General features: G+C 44.1%; 2 protein-coding genes across 2 annotated transcripts; both read right to left on the bottom strand.

Moving 5' to 3' along the window:
* Nucleotides 1-8,090: 8,090 nt before the first annotated feature.
* LOC136429802 (uncharacterized) lies at nucleotides 8,091-12,616 on the bottom strand. Its single transcript, XM_066419779.1, has 2 exons — nucleotides 11,904-12,616; nucleotides 8,091-11,533 (listed from the first exon to the last, which is right to left on the bottom strand). Exon 2 carries the CDS (start codon nucleotides 11,364-11,366, stop codon nucleotides 8,673-8,675), a length of 2,694 nt encoding a protein of 897 aa, XP_066275876.1. The 5' UTR covers nucleotides 11,367-11,533; nucleotides 11,904-12,616; the 3' UTR covers nucleotides 8,091-8,672.
* A 292-nt stretch (nucleotides 12,617-12,908) lies between these two features.
* On the bottom strand, nucleotides 12,909-14,274 carry LOC136429212 (fibroblast growth factor receptor 3-like). Its single transcript, XM_066419087.1, has one exon. The coding sequence runs from the start codon at nucleotides 14,062-14,064 to the stop codon at nucleotides 13,147-13,149; it is 918 nt and encodes a 305-aa protein (XP_066275184.1). The 5' UTR covers nucleotides 14,065-14,274; the 3' UTR covers nucleotides 12,909-13,146.
* Nucleotides 14,275-18,307: the final 4,033 nt, after the last annotated feature.

The raw sequence follows: 18,307 nt of genomic DNA, 5'->3' as shown, positions 1-18,307 counted from the left end.
CAGGAAATATAGTCCTAACATTGTCTACAATATGACAAAGGCGATCTATCAAGCCTTTCTACCCAGGAAATATGGAACCGCTGCATACGTAACGTCCTGGCAATGTCGACAATATGAGGAACAGCTTTTATGAACTATTGCCACCCAGGAAACATGTAGTCATGCAACGTCATTGTCGACAAAATGACATACGACTTCTATAAGCGTTTGCCACCGAAGAAATCATGAGAATGGAGCTACTGTAGACGTGACGCCCTGATATCGATATTGTCGGCAATATTGCAATATCACACATGAATTCTATAAACTTTTCTCACCCAGGCAATATGGGACAATGACATACGTAAGTTCTGGCATCGTCGACAATATGACAAACTGTTTCTAGGATTGTTTTCCAACCAGGAAACAATGAACCACTGCACCCATGACATCCTAGAGTTTTCGTCAAATTACAAACTACGTGTATAAAATTTATTCACCCAGGAAACAAACCACTGGCATGAGTACCATACTCCGTCAGTTACTCACGGAGAATAGTACCAAGGCTATGGAACACACTGCACATTGTCGGCAATATGACAAAATAAAATGTTGCCACCCAGGAAATATGAAATCATTGCCACTGCATACGCAAAGTCTTGTCATGTCTGTAATATGACAAACGACTTCAATGAACATCTGACACATCTAAGGAAGCGGGTCTTGTGACCCCACATTTTCCGATGACTTGATTTTCGTCTAAATAAACCAGCTGCCCAACCCTTCCAACAATGTAAAAAAAAAAATCCGGAAGTCGAAGAATAAGAATTTCGTGAGTTTGGTCAATTGTGTTATATCTGCGTTTATTTTCTACACACAAAACTATGTGAATATCTTGGTGTTGAGACAGCAGGATTTTTGACACGGCTACCATCGACCCGGAACCGGACTGACAGAAGTTTATTTCTTTTCCCTCCGCTGCGTGACAGCGGGAAGCAAACATTCACACCGAGATGTCAGCACGGCCATAGATACTGTTCCGCTACCAGACGGCCTGGGTCGCAGTCAACGTTGACGTACTTTTGCTTATTTCTGCATGCAAATCATTATCATTATCATCGTCATCATCATCGTCATCATCGTCATTATCATCATCATCGTCATCATCATCGTCAGCATCATCAACATTATCATCATCATCATCGTCAACGTCATCGTCGTCATCATCATCATCATCATCATCATCATCCTCATCATCGTCATCATTGTTATATTAAGATTAAGATTACTATTTCTCCCCAAGACGTCCTGTCTTCCATGATGTTTCTTCAAGTCCACGACTTGCACCGTCCGGTAATCTGCGATTTGGTCAATGTCATTGACGGGGATGACCATTTCGTGTATGACAATGCGTTGACTTCTAAAGTAGCTGTTCTTTTGCTAGCTCACCCTTGCTCGTGTAACAGTTTGAGTTTGAGTTTATTCACATCCACAATTAGCTTAACAACATACCAGTACATTGCAGCTACTCTTCCTGTGGTCCATATCAACAACATGTCTGGACAAAACTACATGACACACAGGAACATGAACATACACAGAGCATACATGTACATAAAAAATACACAAATGAAAAAAGATAAGGCTACTTGAGGACCATATACAATGTGAACAATATCTAGTTATTTTACAATTTCAAACCATTCCAGGTGTTGGACATTCTGTACAAAAATCGTTTTTCTGAGCATTTGTTCGGGGCTTCGATAGTTGTCCTGCAGTATCGATATCTCCATGCAGAAGTCTATTTTTTTCAACATCTCCAACAAAAATACTCACCGCTGGGGAGCATGACATTGCTGCGAGGTAAGTGAGGTAACTTGAGTTCACACATCTCTATAAACAGCTTTAACTTCTTCGCTCTACCAAAGACTGTTTTTATCTACCAATAGATGCATGTTTGCAAGCAGCGTCATTTCACCAAGATAGTTCCTGATGATGAAGTATTCAGACTGACAACGAAATGACTTTTCTAGACTATCCCGGGAATTTATTTCTTCGCTCAGCGACCGAATGAAGTCACGCGTTAACCAGGTATTTCCTAACACAGAAATATCCCAATCTTCCCCAAAATAACCCTTTGTCACATTCCTTGCCCAGCGGAAGACGCCAGCTTTCTAAGTAAGGGTATCAAGATGTCGTGATGTGTCAGTAACTTAGGTTTTACCGGAGGTTTTAGCGCCAATGACGTCATCGCGATTTTCCGGGTCACCTGACTGAGGTGAGGATTGGCTAGCGACAAGTTTTAACATCACTTGGCGCATACAAATTAACTCCGCGGTCAGCATCCTGTGCGGTAAGATAACGGGGCTGATAGTTGGTTACCTTGATATTATCAGTGATAACAAACAAACTGACGAAATTAAAAGTTACTTTTGCGATTACAAAATCTTACCTCCGTGAACATTTATCCGCGGGGTTACATAAATCCGACACTTTGAAAAACATCTTTAGCGCAGCGCCTCCCAGGTATGCACTGTTTAGATATACAGGAGTGCATTAAACTGGGGGACGTCGGGTTGGAGGTCTGTGGGACGTCGACGTATCACTTCAGGCGGAATTATGTACCCTGGTGAAATTATGTTAGTAGATGTTACCTGCAAACTCAAGCATTTTCTTGTCACATACTGAAAGTATTTCAAGATACGTACGAACACACTACTAAGGAACATAGGTACGAGGTGTCTCATGATTACCTTCGCCGAGAAGGTTATGCAGAGGGTAGCGTTTGTATGTGTGTATGTTTGTAACGTACAGCATAACTCGAGAAGGCTTGGGTGGATTATCTTGATATTTGGTAGGTAGGTAGGTCTTGATGAGACTTGGAAAATAATTAGATTTTGGGTCCCCTAGCGGCTTGTCACGGTACTGCAGCGGAACTTCCTGTTTTGATATCTCGTGTTCTGGACATGCTACGGTCCTGATTTTTGAGTGGTAGATAGCTCTATGAACAGAGAGTACGTGGTATAGGTTTGGAACTGCAGGAGCAGGTTTTGCTTCAGGCTTTGAAAGGGAATAACTCAAGAAGGGCTTGATGGATGGTCATGATTTTTGGTAAGTAGATAGCTTGAGTGATAATGTACATGATTAGATACTTATTATGCAAATCAGTATCTAATTTGCATGATTAATGAGGAAAGATTATACATCCGCCAAATTCAATAATAGGACTCTCAAACATGTGACATATGTAACTGAGGAGGAGAGAAATATTCATAGATATCAACTATGCAAATGAGGACCTCATTTGCATGATTAATGAGAAAATACTATAGCTCAAGATGGGCTTGATGGATGGTCATGATTTTTGGTATGTAGATAGCTTAGGTGATACTTTGTATGATTGGACGATAATCATGCAAATCAGACTCTAATTTGCATAATTAATGAGACAATTTTACAAATCCACTGTGTTCCATGATATGACTGTTCAAATATGTGACATTTGTAACTGAGGAAGAGAGGAATGTTGATAGATAAAAAATATGCAATTGTAGGCCTAATTTGCATAAATAATGAGAAACTACTAGAATTCCATACAGGTAAATGATGGCAATTTCATACTTGTGGCATTCAGAAGTTGAACATCGTGTGTGAATGTGAATGTGAACATCGTTGAATCACATTATGCTAATAAGGCCCTCATTTGCATAATTGATTATATATGTTTACATACCCTTTCTTAAGCTGAAACTTTGGACAACTTCTGTTATTTGGGTCAAGACGATCAACTGGCATGATTTATAATTTATGAGAAACACTCCTAATACGTCAGTCATAAAGGTTAAAATCATTGGCGAAGGTATGAGGTCGTGGAACTCTAGTTTGTTATAAAACTTAACTTGGATCGTTCCAACAGTTTAGTAGAATGCCTCTCTGTTAGGACGTGGTACAGGAGGTATGTGACCAAGTTACTGAGCCTTTTTACTCTATCCGAGTCTATCGACTTTGACGCGTAACAGCCCTTCGAAATCTGCAATCAATTTGGTGCCACCGTCTAAATAGAGGCATGGACATCGCTGTTGCTTTGGTGCAAGACTGCGGGGGTCTTAACCTCCAAACAGGCATTGAGCTGTTGGCAACAAGAATCATATTACTGATAATATTGCGTTTTTTGTTAACAGCAACTGTATCGTGACTTATATCCGGTGCGTTTCACATTCTAGAAATGAATATTTTTCACCAGAAGATGTGAAAAACGCCTAGGTTAGAAATAAAATGTAGACATGTCTTCGTGGTTTATATTTGTTTTGTACGTTTCACATATTGAAAATGGATATTTTCATCAGAAAGATGTGAAAACGCAAAGCTTAGAATCAAAACGTCATCGCCTTCCGAAGCCTGGACTGTAGGCTAGCGCGATCTCACCCCAAAGTCATGGCTCCAAGGTCAAGGCGTTCAGCCTTAACCTTCTTAAGTTACCGGCGGTCTAGACCGGTTGTTGTGCTCTTGAACAGGACGCACCTGTTCTCACCAAGTAAGAAACCTTACTTTGAATACCTGGCTTGTCAGAGTCGATGTTTCGACGGAAACTGAACGGTTTGCTTTTAATTATCTTAATTATCTTTCAAGAATCACAAGATGACAGAAAATGTAACCATTGTTGACTTGAAAAAGGAAACACACCTAATATGGGTGATTCGCTAAAAGATGAGCTGTCTCACAGTATCTCACGCAATCCATGGGAGGAGGGATCAAAAGACTTAACAGATAAGAGGTCATCACAAGACAAGGTCACGTTCTAACGACCTGTGATGCCTTTGTCCGCCCCCCCTCCCCCTTCGCCTTTCCTCTCGTGCCCCCGATTACCGATAACTTCATGGATCCAATCTTTTACGGGCCTGACTTCACGGCTCTGTAGGATACCATTAGCTAGTGACTCTCCTGTGATATCGTAACACATGAAGGATTAAAGACTTAACCCCTAAAGCATGAGCAAAGTTTGCAAATATCGGAATTGTCTCACTTCTACACCTTTCTTTTACATTGAAACATGTCACCATTGACGTTTTGCTTTTGAAGAAAGAAAACTGCATTTTGTGAAGCATTCAATACCAATGCGATTGGAAAAATGGATCAAAATTATTTTCATATATTTGAAAGTACTGAAACGACGACGGCGTGCAGTTTTCCTATGTTGTTGCCACTGTATGTCTTTGCAATAACATCGCTTGAATTCGCTTCACTTTGAAACTTCGATCAAGACTTTGACGTTTGGAGAAAAAAGTCCTAATCATTCCCGATCATGTCAGCGAGTAATTAGATTTTGATTCAAAACAACGCCAAGACACTTTTTTTAGCTTCCAGTGATAACAAAGAATACAACATAACGGATGTTCGAGTCTCCCTTTGATATCAAACACCTCGTAAAAGATAAATATCTGAAGGACATGTCGACAGGACCATCGCGATGGAACACAAAACAATCGCGATGTCCTTCATTCGTCCTTGACAGTCTGTCAACATGGCGATCACTCTGTACAGGTTGAAACGCGCAATCCGGTGTAATAACCCGTGTCAAGTGCTGACCTCCCGGTGTGAGGTCAAGTATTTGCTTGCCCGGTGCAATATGGCGCCCGGGGGTCACGTTATCTGTCAGAACTCCTCGAGCCGTGTGCGAATTAATCAACCTGCACTCCGAATGAGATCACGTCTGTTTCATAATCTCTTAAAGAAGGACAGTTCGACAGGATGAGTTCCCTGAAAGATCAAACGACAATTCTGTGATGACGTCACTGGTCTCTTGTTGCTAAGGGGGAACATTACCCCCCGGTGTTCGACCTTTATACACACATATCGCGCCGGCCGGTAAAGCTTGTCCTTCTTTGATAAACAGTTTGACACCTTCAGATAAGCTACGCGCTGCTGAGATGGCGGGGGGAAATCATGTGACTTACCCTATAGTCATCTCAGTAGGTTTGTCACAGTATGTTTGACAAGCTTCTTCCGTTGTGCTTGAAGGGTGCCAAAGTCAAAGACATATGACAATATCAATATTGTTTTGTCTGTCTGTCTGTGCCTGTCTGTCTGTCTGTCTGTCTGTCTGTCTGTCTGTCTGACTCTCTGAAAGTCTGCAAAAGGATGACTACATAGAAGCCCGGCAGTCAGAAAACGTTACAATTTTCCCCCCAAACATCTGCTTGGAGATTGAGGCAAAGGCCCTCTCCCCGCGGTGACACCTGCCCAACATGTGGTGACACACCTGCCCTACCCGTACCTGTCCCACAGGTGTGGTTAAACAAACACCCACGTGAGTCCACCGGCGACCAGTCCGTGGGTCGGTCGGTCGTGGAAACTCCCCGTGACGAACTGAACTCTGCACGGTCCAAGGTCCGTTGAGTCCGGCCATGTTATCATCAACAAAGTATACCATAAACTGCTGATCTCCAAGCAGATGTAAGGATCCAACGCACTCTCAGCTGTTGTTGTTTTTATCTTTACCACCCTGGTTCGTCACTGCCGTGGTCGAAAGGCAGGTGGTACGAAAGGTACAAGTTTCTACAACCCTGCTTTATCTACATGTGCGACACCCATGCTTAAAAGTTGCGCGACATGCACATTTTCACTACCAGCTTTTTCGAAAGCTTTTTTTTGTTATGCGTCCTTTCGAAACATTTAGTACGCCATTCCAGGTGTGTGCTTTTTAGACTCATCGCCTCTTCCCAAGTGCACTACTGGAAAGATGTATAAAATTCTGAAAAAAACAGGCATAACAAGAAAAGCGTAAAACACTAGGCTGCATCCTTACATCTGCTTCGAGATTAGCTGTCAACTACGCAGGGAGGTGGAGTTTTTGCTGATTTCGGCAGAGGGCGCACCTGATTAAGGACGGTGCAACATCATGGTCAGTACATATCTAATTTTTCATCAGAGCACACCAGCTGCCAATAAACAGAGAAAGGGTCTAAACTTCGTGTTACTTTTTGACCAGGCAATGACTGACGTCACACGTTCGTGAGGTCACGTGTGCCCTTCGTAATGGTCATTCGGTGTGTGTGTGTGTGTGTGTGTGTGTGTGTGCGCGCGCGCGCGCGTGTGTGTATGTATGTTTGTGTGTCTGTGCTTCATAACTTGAGAACCTCTGTATGGATTGTTATGATATTTAGTATGTTGGTAGGTCTCGGGAAGACGGAGGCCAAGGTCGATTATGAGCCTCCTGGCGGCTGACCTTGGTACTGAAGCAAAACTTCAAGTTTTTTGTATCTTTTGTCCTGGGTGTGCTAGGGTTTTGATTTTTGGTTGGGAGAAATGATGTTAAGTTTGGACTCCCTACCAAATTGCTCGGGAACTGCAGGGGCGTTTTGCCTCGTCACTGGGATGCGAACGAAAACTTGTCGAGCAGACTTAGTCATGATCATCAAAGTAGAGACAGGAAGTCCGCAGACAACACATATTATGATAGTAAGTTTTGCAATCTACTGCCTGCCGCGTATTGAGAATATACAGAATATGTAAATTCTGTAAATACTTGAATGTTCAAGACGAGATACACTTTACTAGATAGAACCTCAAATAAGAACGAGCACCATTCGCTGTTGAAGACAAGACAATCAGACAATGGATGTAAGAAAATGTCAAACTTCAGCACGATACATTGAAATACATGACGCCGTGATGTATGTAGTTATGTCTCAATATATTTAGGAATGGAAAGAAGAAACTAGTAGGAAAATAGATTTACAATAGGATATAGTGTTTAAGTTTATTTTAGTATGCAGTATTTTAGTGTTTTAAATTTAAGCGTTTTACATCCATTTGACTATGTGTAGTCCTTTCTGCACTTAGCCATTTGGGCGTAAATATGTAATAAAGATTATCATATACATGTATGTAAGACTGTCTAATTTCCCTCAAGCAACAAGTACTACATTGTACTCTTGTACATCAAAGCTTCACAAAAACATCAAGATCTGCTCACGAGTTCCGTACACATATACTCATCAAGACAATGTCTATGGAACATCCATCTATTACAACTTACAACTATTCAGTGTAGTCCTAGACAGAAAATCGTGACTTCAAATTGCATCACCAAATTTCCCTGACAAGCCAGTTGAACCTAATTTACTACACAAACAACGACAACTATCACATACCATACCGCGTAGATAAAACATATCGCAAATTCTTCCGAAATGTGCCTCTTATTACCAGCTTTTTGACACATAATCCTAAAAGATTATTGAACGAAAATGAATTACTGTACAATATTTTTAATCCTTAAATCCGGCATACTAAGTTTGAAGCGTTACTACTAGAAACAATATGTACCAGCTTTTTGACACATAATTCTAAAAGATTATTGAAAGAAAATGAATTACTGTACAATGGATTTTCAATCCTTAAATCCGGCATACTAAGTTTGAAGCGTGGAGTCTAAAGCCCCTGTCACACTTGTGCGTATATACAAGTCCACATGAGTTGCGTATTAACATGTTTTTCGTTTAGGTTAAGTTTGCAGCCGAAGAAGTGATTTCTTAGGTTCGATCACTAGGCTGCACAGCGGTGGGTCAAAGTAGAAAACAACTTTTTCCCCGCAAACCTTACTTTAACCAAAAAAATGTTAATGCGCAACTCACGCGCACTTGAATATACGCACAGGTGAGACAGGATAAATATTAGGGTCTGGAAACGTCTCATCGAAGGTGATGATTGACCAGGTGCGGCGGCATCAGTTGCTCGATCTTGCGCAACAGTTCTTCGGGAGTCGGTCGTTTAGACGGGTCGACTATCCAGCAGGACCTGACGATGCGGTACAGCGGCTGCGAACACTTCTGTGGCTGCTGCAGACGGACTCCTTTCTTCAGTAGTTCCAACAGTGTGCAGACGTCGGGGTGCATCGGACCTCCTGCATAGCGCGGCTCCTCACCAAAGCTGGCGATCTCCCACAGCAGCACGCCGTACGACCACACGTCACTCTTACAGGTGTACACCCCGTCCCGTAACGACTCCACGGCCATCCACTTCAGCGGCAACAGTTCCTCCTCCCCGCCTTGGTTGGTGCATGCGTACGCCGACGACACGTAAACGTCACGCGACAGCCCGAAATCCGCGATCTTGGCCACCTTCCTGTCGGTGATGACGACATTACGAGCTGCGATGTCCCGGTGCACGATCTTCAGACGTGCCAGCTCCGATAACCCACAGGCCACGTCACAGGCAAACCCGAGCCGCTCTAACAGTTTCGTGTGTCCCGTAGTCTTACACTGTTCTCTTACACTCCACAGGTACCGTCGCAGGTCCTCATTGCTCGCGTACTCTACTAGGATGTACTGAGGGTCCGACTTGGTCACAACTCCATAAAACTTCACCACATTCGGGTGTCCCTCTTTATCCTCGTGGATTCTCGCGAGGATTTCCATTTCGCGTCGGAAGTCACGGACAGCCGAGGCTGTCATGCGGTCAGACCGGATGCTCTTAGCGGCCACCAAAACCTCGTAACCTTGGGGCACGCGCAGTCTCCCCCTTACGACATGGCCGAACTCTCCCTCACCGATCATGTGTTCGAAACGAATGTCCTCCTTGTCTGCTTCCCATGACGAAAGAGTTTCCATGACAGACGTAACTTCTAACTCAACATCTGTCTGTTCTTTTTTCCCTGTACGACGGCGACCCTGTTTTACCAGGACTCCAGTCACGATGCAACCGATGACAACAACGGTCGGTAGAACGGACGCCAACACGACAATAACTACTTGACTATTTCTATTCCTTGAAACGATCTGACAAAACTCGCCCGATTGTCCTTCTGTGCAAATGCAGCTGCCATTCACTGCGTCACACGTGGCGTTGTTCTGACAGCTACAGTCCATGCTGCAGTTCAGCCCAAATGTGCCAGGTGCGCAGGTTTGCTCACACCTGTCTCCATGGCGACCGGGAGAACACAGACAACCCTCCCACCTGTCACACGTCCCTCCGTGCTGACAGTCACACACTTGCCTGCAAACCTTCCCGTGATAGTTGGGTGGGCATTCGGTGGCGTTCAGTACAAAGTTTGCATTAAAAATTTTACCATCTTCAGCCTTTACCGCACAAGTATATTTGCCATTGACTGATTCTAGAATCGGTTGGATGTTGATAGAACTGTTCTGAGCCACTTCGATGATTTTTGTGTCGGTTTCTTCGTTTTCTGTTTGGTAAAGCCACGTCATATTCTTTACATGGATGTGTGGAGCCAGGCAGGTCAGAGTCAGATTGGTACCGATGTACTTCACGACTGAGTCGCCAGGTGTCGCGACGATGACGACCTCAGGCCAGGGAATGTCACATGCCCGCCCTCTCCAGCCCGGACGGCACTCACAGGCACCGTTAAAGCCATGGCAACGAGCACCGTTCTTACACACACAGTCCTTGTCACAGTGCAGTCCGTACCTGCCATCAGGACAGCCTGTAACGTTGTACTCAGCTGTGATCTCGGCAAGTGCACGGGCGTCGAATAAGGTAATATCAACGTTACATCGTATCCAAAAGGAGGAAGAAGACCATACGCCATTCAGCTCGATTGCCCAAACATATCGGACATGTCCATTCATGTTGAATTGGCTACCCTGTGACCAATTAGGAAGCTTATCATCGATGGAAATATCCAACAACAAAATCTTGCCTTTATCTGTCCCCTTTCTGTCATTGCATAGAGCTTCAGTTCTGCCGTTTTGAGGCCCCTCGAGCCAAGGCCGGAGAAAGGTTTGACGTCCAACTAGTCTGGTCGTACCAAACAAAACCTTAATGGAGCAGCCATCTTTTAAGATCACGTACTCATCCATTATAGTATAGTACTCCCGATTGACGTTCCATAGCATTGGATCAGAGAATGTTCCAACGGGTTTACCATCAAGGAAGCCATGCAGATACCCGTCGCTGCTGATTACAGTATATCTTTTATCCTGTCGCCGCTCAGGTAGGACTGGCGTTTCGCAGCGTTTGTCGTACAGCGGTGGGTATCCTGACACGTCCGTGACCGCGATGACGACGTTTACGTGCCAAGTGCTCTTGTTTCCTGTATATGTCAGATCCACGGTCTGGTTGTACCGCGACGTCAACTCGTAGTCCAGCGGAGCCGCAACTGTTAATGTCAGGTTCTCGGCATGAACCTTAAAACGGCCAAAATAGTCACCTCCTGTGATATTCGCTGAACATAATGGTGCTTTTTTGTCTTCCGTCAAACTAACGCCGGCGTTAACGAAGTCTCGCGGGTCGACCACTGTGCTACCTGGAGATATGTCCTCAGGAATTTCAACCAAGACTGAAATGTTTCGATGAGTCTGAAAGCCATAAACGAACAGCATCTGCACCAGCAGAAGTACAGAAGAAAACGTGGTACGAAGCGCCATCTTCTTTTTGAGTATGTTTTGATACACATAATTGCCAAAAGACTATTCCATGTCTTCTAGCTGATAACCTTCAATGCCCTGCCGCTTACACCTTTTGTGAAATCCTTTTTGTGTTTCTTCGTTTGGCTCCTCTTTTTTTCGTTCCAGAGGCATCTGCGTTCTTCCATCTAGAGGATAAACAGAACGCAGCGTTTACTTGATTACTTCCAGTCAGTTAAATACATGATCGAATTCAAAACTCATCTTGTTGTGTACAACAACTTTACTGCACAGTGACCCACAAGGTAATTGCTCATTCTGTAATGCTTGATCTTTTGATACAACATACTATGTATGGCTATGAGTCATGATTTTACGGGTCTACGTCTGGCTTATTCTATCTCATGATATCGGCTCGACCGTATACAACCATATGCATGCATTTCTTAAAGATCACTGTATGATATGGGATACTTCACAAATGGCAGAGCTATGACTAAAGATTTAGAAATGTATGGCAATCGTATAGGGAACTCTGAAACCAAGATTGTCACTTACCTTGAGTAGCCCCATTGAAAAACGAGTTATGAAAAACCGTGAAGGCTATGAGGAAGTTGACAGGAAAAAAATAGCTCGGTCAATGTGACTCTATCTGTTGTTGTCGGCTTGTCGTCAGTTACTCTGTTATTTATGCCGTCCTCACCTAACTTGTGGCATGGATGTTTCGGCTTTAAGCTCTACAAAGCACACATTTTGCTTCGAAATGTGACTAAACCGCACACAATGGGCAACTTCTCACTCCCATTACAATTCTAGTGCCTCAAGCTAATGTGTCATATAGGACGAAACCATTTTAAAAGGGATACATGTAGGATCATCAGCAAACACCTGCAACTGCTCGTGAATGCATTTATCTTTACACACATCATGGAAATGTGGCTTGCCGAAAAACCTCAACTTTTAAGATATACTTGGTATAGAATTATGGCATTTTGCGGATACACAATCGATACTGTTTCTCATACCTCACCAAAAGTTAGACCGACCCTGTCCTGTACCTGTTCTACGAGTTATTATAAACCACTTGGGCAGGACAGGGTTGGTCAGGGTGAACAATCGGGAAAGGTCAGAGGTCAACGAACTGGCGTAGAACTCAACCACGAGACGTGATTTAAAAAAATGTTGAGTGGCATTATAGACAATTTGAATTAGACCAAATGGTATGTTTTCTGTAGCCTCCATAGCAGGCTCTAACCGGCCTTTTTTTGGGGGGGGGGGCTAAATAATACACTTTTTGCAGCCAGCCCGTAACTATCTTGCCGATAGATAGTTACAGGCTGGCTGATGGTTACGGGCTGGCTACAAATAGTGTATTATTTAGCCCCCCAAGAAGGCCGGTTAGAGCCTGTAATGGAGGCAATGTTTTCTGTATGTTTATTGTGTTGCCCATCAGCAAGGATGAACAGACAGCATGCTAGATGAGCCAATTCTTCATATCAAAGTCTGTGACATGGAATATACTTCCTATCCCTGCCTGACTTTCGGTTATTAACATATACATGTAGCTTCCTCCAAAAACAATGGATACTTCTGTAATTTCTACTGGTACTACATATGAAGTAATCATTAAACGTAAGCTCCATTCCCATTCTTTCAGTGGATAAATCTACATCTTATCTATGTTACGCAGCATATACCAATACCTCAGTAGAATATAACCTTGTTTATGTATTTCTAAGGCCCAATATTGTACAATAAAATCCATGAAGTCCTTGTAAGATATTTTGAGGTCTAAAATTTCTTATCGAAGGTGACGATTGACCAGGTGCGGCGGCATTAGTTGCTCGATCTTGCGCAACAGTTCTTCGGGAGTCGGTCGTTTAGACGGATCGACTATCCAGCAGGACCTGACGATGCGGTACAGCGGCTGCGAACAGTTCGTTGGCTGCTGCAGACGGACTCTTTTCCTCAGCAGCTCCAACATTGTGCAGACGTCGGGGTGCATCGGACCTCCTGCATAGCGCGGCTCCTCTCCAAAGCTGGTGATCTCCCACAGCAGCACGCCGTACGACCACACGTCACTCTCACACGTGTACACCCCGTCCCGTAACGACTCCACGGCCATCCACTTCAGCGGCAACAGTTCCTCCTTCCCGCCCTGGTTGGTGCGTTCGTACGCCGACGACATGTAAACGTCACGCGACAGCCCGAAATCCGCGATCTTGGCCACCTTCCTGTCGCTGATGACGACATTACGAGCTGCGATGTCCCGGTGTACGATCTTCAGACGCGCCAGCTCCGATAACCTACTGGCCACGTCACAGGCAAACCCCAGCCGCTCTAACAGTTTCGTGTGTCCCGTGGTCTTACACTGTTCTCTTACGTTCCACAGGTACCGTCGCAGGTCCTCATTGCTCGCGTACTCTACTAGGATGTACTGAGGGTCCGACTTGGTCACAACTCCATAAAACTTCACCACATTCGGGTGTCCCTCTTTGTCCTCGTGGATTCTCGCGAGGATGTCCATTTCGCGTCGAAAGTCGCGGACAGCCGATTCTGTCATGCGGTCAGGCCGGATGCTCTTAGCGGCCACCAAAACCTCGTAGCCTTGGGGCACGCGCAGTCTTCCTCGTACGACATGGCCGAACTCTCCCTCACCGATCATGTGTTCGAAACGAATGTCCTCCTTGTCTGCTTCCCATGACGAAAGAGTTTTCATGACAGACGTAACTTCTAACTCAACATCTGTCTGTTCTTTGTTCCTTGTACGACGGCGACCCCGTTTTACCAGGACTCCAGTCACGATACAACCGATTACAACAACAACGGTCGGTAGAACGGACGCCTACACGACAATAACTACTTGATTATTTCTATTCCTTGAAACGATCTGACAAAACTCGCCCGACCGTCCGTCAGAACAAATACAGCTGCCATTTACTGTGAACACGATCCAAATCTAAAAGGGAAAATTCAATTTATTCCCTTTTTTTCGTCTGCAATTTTGAAATTCTAATAGCCAAAAATCTAGAAAAAGAAGTCGTTGAGCCTGTTATTCTACAAATGTCAGACATGGATAATTCTAAAATTGACTCCGACCCCACTTAGATATCTTGGCACAAGCGCGGCTAAAAGCCTCGTTTCAACCCACACGTCCAAAAGTAAAGACGGACAGCGCGGTTAAAAGCCTCGAAAGAGAGAGCGGTTAAAAGCCTCGAAAGAGAGAGCGGTTAAAAGCCTCGAAAGAGAGCGCGGTTAAAGGCTTCGAAAGAGAGCGCGGTTAAAAGCCTCGAAAGAGAGCGCGGTTAAAAGCTTCGAAAGTGAGCGCGGTTAAAAGCCTCGAAAGAGAGCGCGGTTAAAAGCCTTCTAAGAGAGCGCGGTTAAAAACCTCGAAAGAGCGCGCGATTAAAAACCTCGAAAGAGAGCGCGGTTAAAAGCCTCGAAAGAGAGCGCGGGTAAAAGCCTCGAAAGAGAGCGCGGTTTAAAGCCTCGAAAGAGAGCGCGGTTAAAAACCTCGAAAGAGAGCGCGGTTAAAAGCCTCTTTCCCTAGCGCGGCTAAAAGCCTCAGAAGCGAGCGCGGCTAAAAGCCTCATAGCCGATAGCTAGGCCGAAAGCGACGTTATCAACAGCGAGGCCAAAAACCTCACTGATAGCGCGGCCTTGTGTCGGGAAAAAACGTGAGTCACATGATTTAATAACAAGCCAGACAGAAGTCTTGGGTAATAAAGAATGTATTAGAGTCGACATACTATAACTTGTACTGCATAAAGATCAACAGGAACAATGTGATATTACGTCCGATTGTTAGCATTGCGAGTAGTACCATGTCACAATCCATTTTTCAAACATTCAAAAGCTTCTTTGAGTACAACGTGAATGCTGTATTTCAATGGAATTGGGAAGACATCTTGATACAACTATATCCTTAAGTAAAGAAATCTTTAACATATTGATAGATCATGTAAATATAATTAGAATAACAATAGAAAGCATATCAATATTCCCAGCAATAGACGTGCGTTTTTTTCCAACCATAAAAGGAAACTGCCGCTCCTTTCAACGACTTCATCTATATGCAACATAATGTACATACTATCTAAAAGAAGGTCATTGGTAATTATTAATTAACGTTAAGGACTTGCTCTTGTCCGACTGTTTCGTTCATTTTTGCAGGAATATCTCTGTATGTAATTGACACGAAAAGTAACCAGATCATGCTAGAAGTCACAGAACATTGCAGATGCCCTGGAACAAGTGTTCAAAGCTTTAAAACGAAAACCTACAGGCGTCAAACTAAAACTCACACAATACAAATATACATGTATGTAAAACAGGGCGCAATACATAGATAGAGGGGAGCTTTGAACCATTCTAGCTGCGACCGCGCCCACGCCCAGGTCCACCTCTCCGGGCTCCACGAGCACGCCCTCTCTGTCCTCCTCGTCCCCTCGTCCCTAGCGCTGTTCCTCCTCCGACAATCTACATGGCGGAAAAAGACTGATGGTCAATAACCATATCACATCAGACGAAAGTCACATTAGAAAAAAATCAACGTTGGCTGGAGTTAAGTTATCGAAACATCGTGAAATGTCCAGTCCTATCCGCAATCTCTGTTCAAATACTGTATGACATCTCACCTCGGCACTTTCCAGCTCCTCTGCCAAAAAACGATCCAGCTCTTCGGAGATGAGTGCCTCGTCTCCTCTTCCTGCTGGCTAGCTCCGCTGGATCACATGGCGACAGCCGGTCCAGTTTCTACCCTGTCCTATCTCCCATCGCGTAGCGTACACAAGCAGGTCGACTTGTGGACGCCGTCTTCAAGAGCTGTAGGTACTTCTCCGATTGGGTTGTTTCTACCTCAGACTCAAGGTACGGCGTCCACTTGGGAAGCTTATGGCCTAACAGGTTCCCTACATTTATCTCTCTCTTTTGGAAGACCGGCAGAAGCAGCTTCGGGTTTCCCTCAGGTCTTACGGGTCTGCCCTGTTGGTCTGTACGGAACATGCCGTTCTTCAGACGCTTCCACTTTTCTGTAAAAAGAGTTTTAGACAATGAATTACGTACATGTTGATGAATGAAAAATGATGCGATTTTGAAGAACATATAACTACCACAATGATCAATTTCAGTTGACAGAAAGATTATACAAAAATTTCATGTTCTGTTATCGTTGTTATGTTTGTGTTCCGTTACATCGTTGACTTCAAAACAATGTCTCCCAGTCGAATAGCGCTGTTACGTCAAATAGTATACGCACGCACGCACAAACACACACACACATAACCCAATCCCACTAGACGGAGATCATGCTGCGCTCTCGATGAGACCTAAATCGGGTTTGTCTTATCCTTTATTTCACCAAGGGAATATTAATAAAGTGGGACTTTTCGTCTTCCACTGCCTCCAAAAAAGAAGTCAAACCCAACTAGTTTAGATATAGCCAACAATTGTATTTAGTACCAGTAGCCTATTGTTACAACAAAGTCAGACACAGTTTACTGACGCATGTATGCTTTTCCCTATGTTTTTACCATGTATTTGCAATTAGCCCACGGGCATGAACTTGCAATAAACTTCACTTATTTCTCTGAGGAATGAGTAATTATGCATAATGTATTAGTATGGCTAAAAAGACAATGATACACACAGAGTCTGGAAAAAAATCGTTTTTTTCATAGATATCGAATAAAGTCCCTGAGCGGTCTATTGAAGTTAAGGTTTGCAGAGGGCGCGCGGCGAGAGCGCCGTCCTAGTGGGAAATGGATATAGGTAAGGCTTAGGAAAAGACTCTAACAAAAACCTGCCGACCTCATTCTTTCAGGCCCCGATCGCTGAATAAAAGGGGCAAAACGTTTTGGATCTGGAAATGGAACGTTGTGATATCGCTGGCCAAGCTTTTGACCGCATCGAAAGGTACATTATGGATAAGATTTTCGCCCGCGCGCATTAAGTTTGAAGTTTGCAATGATGTCATCCATAAAAAAATTACTTGCTGTGGCTTTAGTATCATTAACAAATCTGTGTAAAAGTTTTATTGAAACACTTGGTTTATTGGATAAATCTATCACAGCCAAATGTCAATGTCTTAAAAACTTTTCCGTCGCAGAAAAATCCGACATCCGGCATGCTTTCAGAAAATCAGACGGTCGTTATGGGCAGGATTAGGCTCTTTGTGTTAACGTTCCCAATGATTGGCGGTCGCCTTGGGCGGGCCGCTTAATGCTTGTGTCTATAGGAAAATGTTCGGGACCGAGAAAAGTCAAACTACGGTCGCCATGGCCACGTCACCCCCATGAAACTCCCTATGGGCCTAGCCTCCGATGCAGACTCCTCCCGGCTGTTTTCTTTTTCAAGTTACAGTTTTTATACTATTACATTTTTTTTTTTCTTATTGCTGGCCGGGCTTGCCGTAACCGGAAATATGGGCCGTACCCGGAAATATGGGCCGTACCCAATGGCGGCATCGCCCGGCCACAGTGCGTAGTCGCGTGAAAGTCGCGTCTAGAAACCCTGTACCGCAAAGAAACACAACCACACATAGCCTATGCTCTGGTAAACATTCCGAGCCACCTCTCTGCAGAGTGGCGTTGTACAAATCGCCCCCAATTTCGAGAACACTCACACAAGCAGTGGCGAGATGCTGTCTGTAGTGCTCGTGTGGGGTCGAGAAACCCGGAAGTGAGCTATGCATCGATCATCATCATGAAGTATAATACATTGACCCTCTCTCAACCTCATAGCTGGTTCGGATTTGGTAAAATCCTGTTCCAATATCATGAAAAGTACATTTTAGTAAAAGATGACCCGATTTGGGGAATGTGAGTTCCATGTTTTGCCTGATTTTCAGTTTGACATCAGGACAATATAGAGTATTTGTTTAACAATATTGTCAGAAGCTGTCAGAAATGGCTGGGAGAGGCTAGATGCCTGCAAAAAAGGTTATACCGGCTATAGAGATGCAG

This window comes from Branchiostoma lanceolatum, chromosome 3 (genome assembly GCF_035083965.1).
Source record: "Branchiostoma lanceolatum isolate klBraLanc5 chromosome 3, klBraLanc5.hap2, whole genome shotgun sequence".
In the NCBI taxonomy this organism is placed as follows: domain Eukaryota; kingdom Metazoa; phylum Chordata; class Leptocardii; order Amphioxiformes; family Branchiostomatidae; genus Branchiostoma; species Branchiostoma lanceolatum.
Note: the sequence above shows the minus strand (reverse complement) of the source record. Positions and strands in the feature narration are given on the sequence as shown.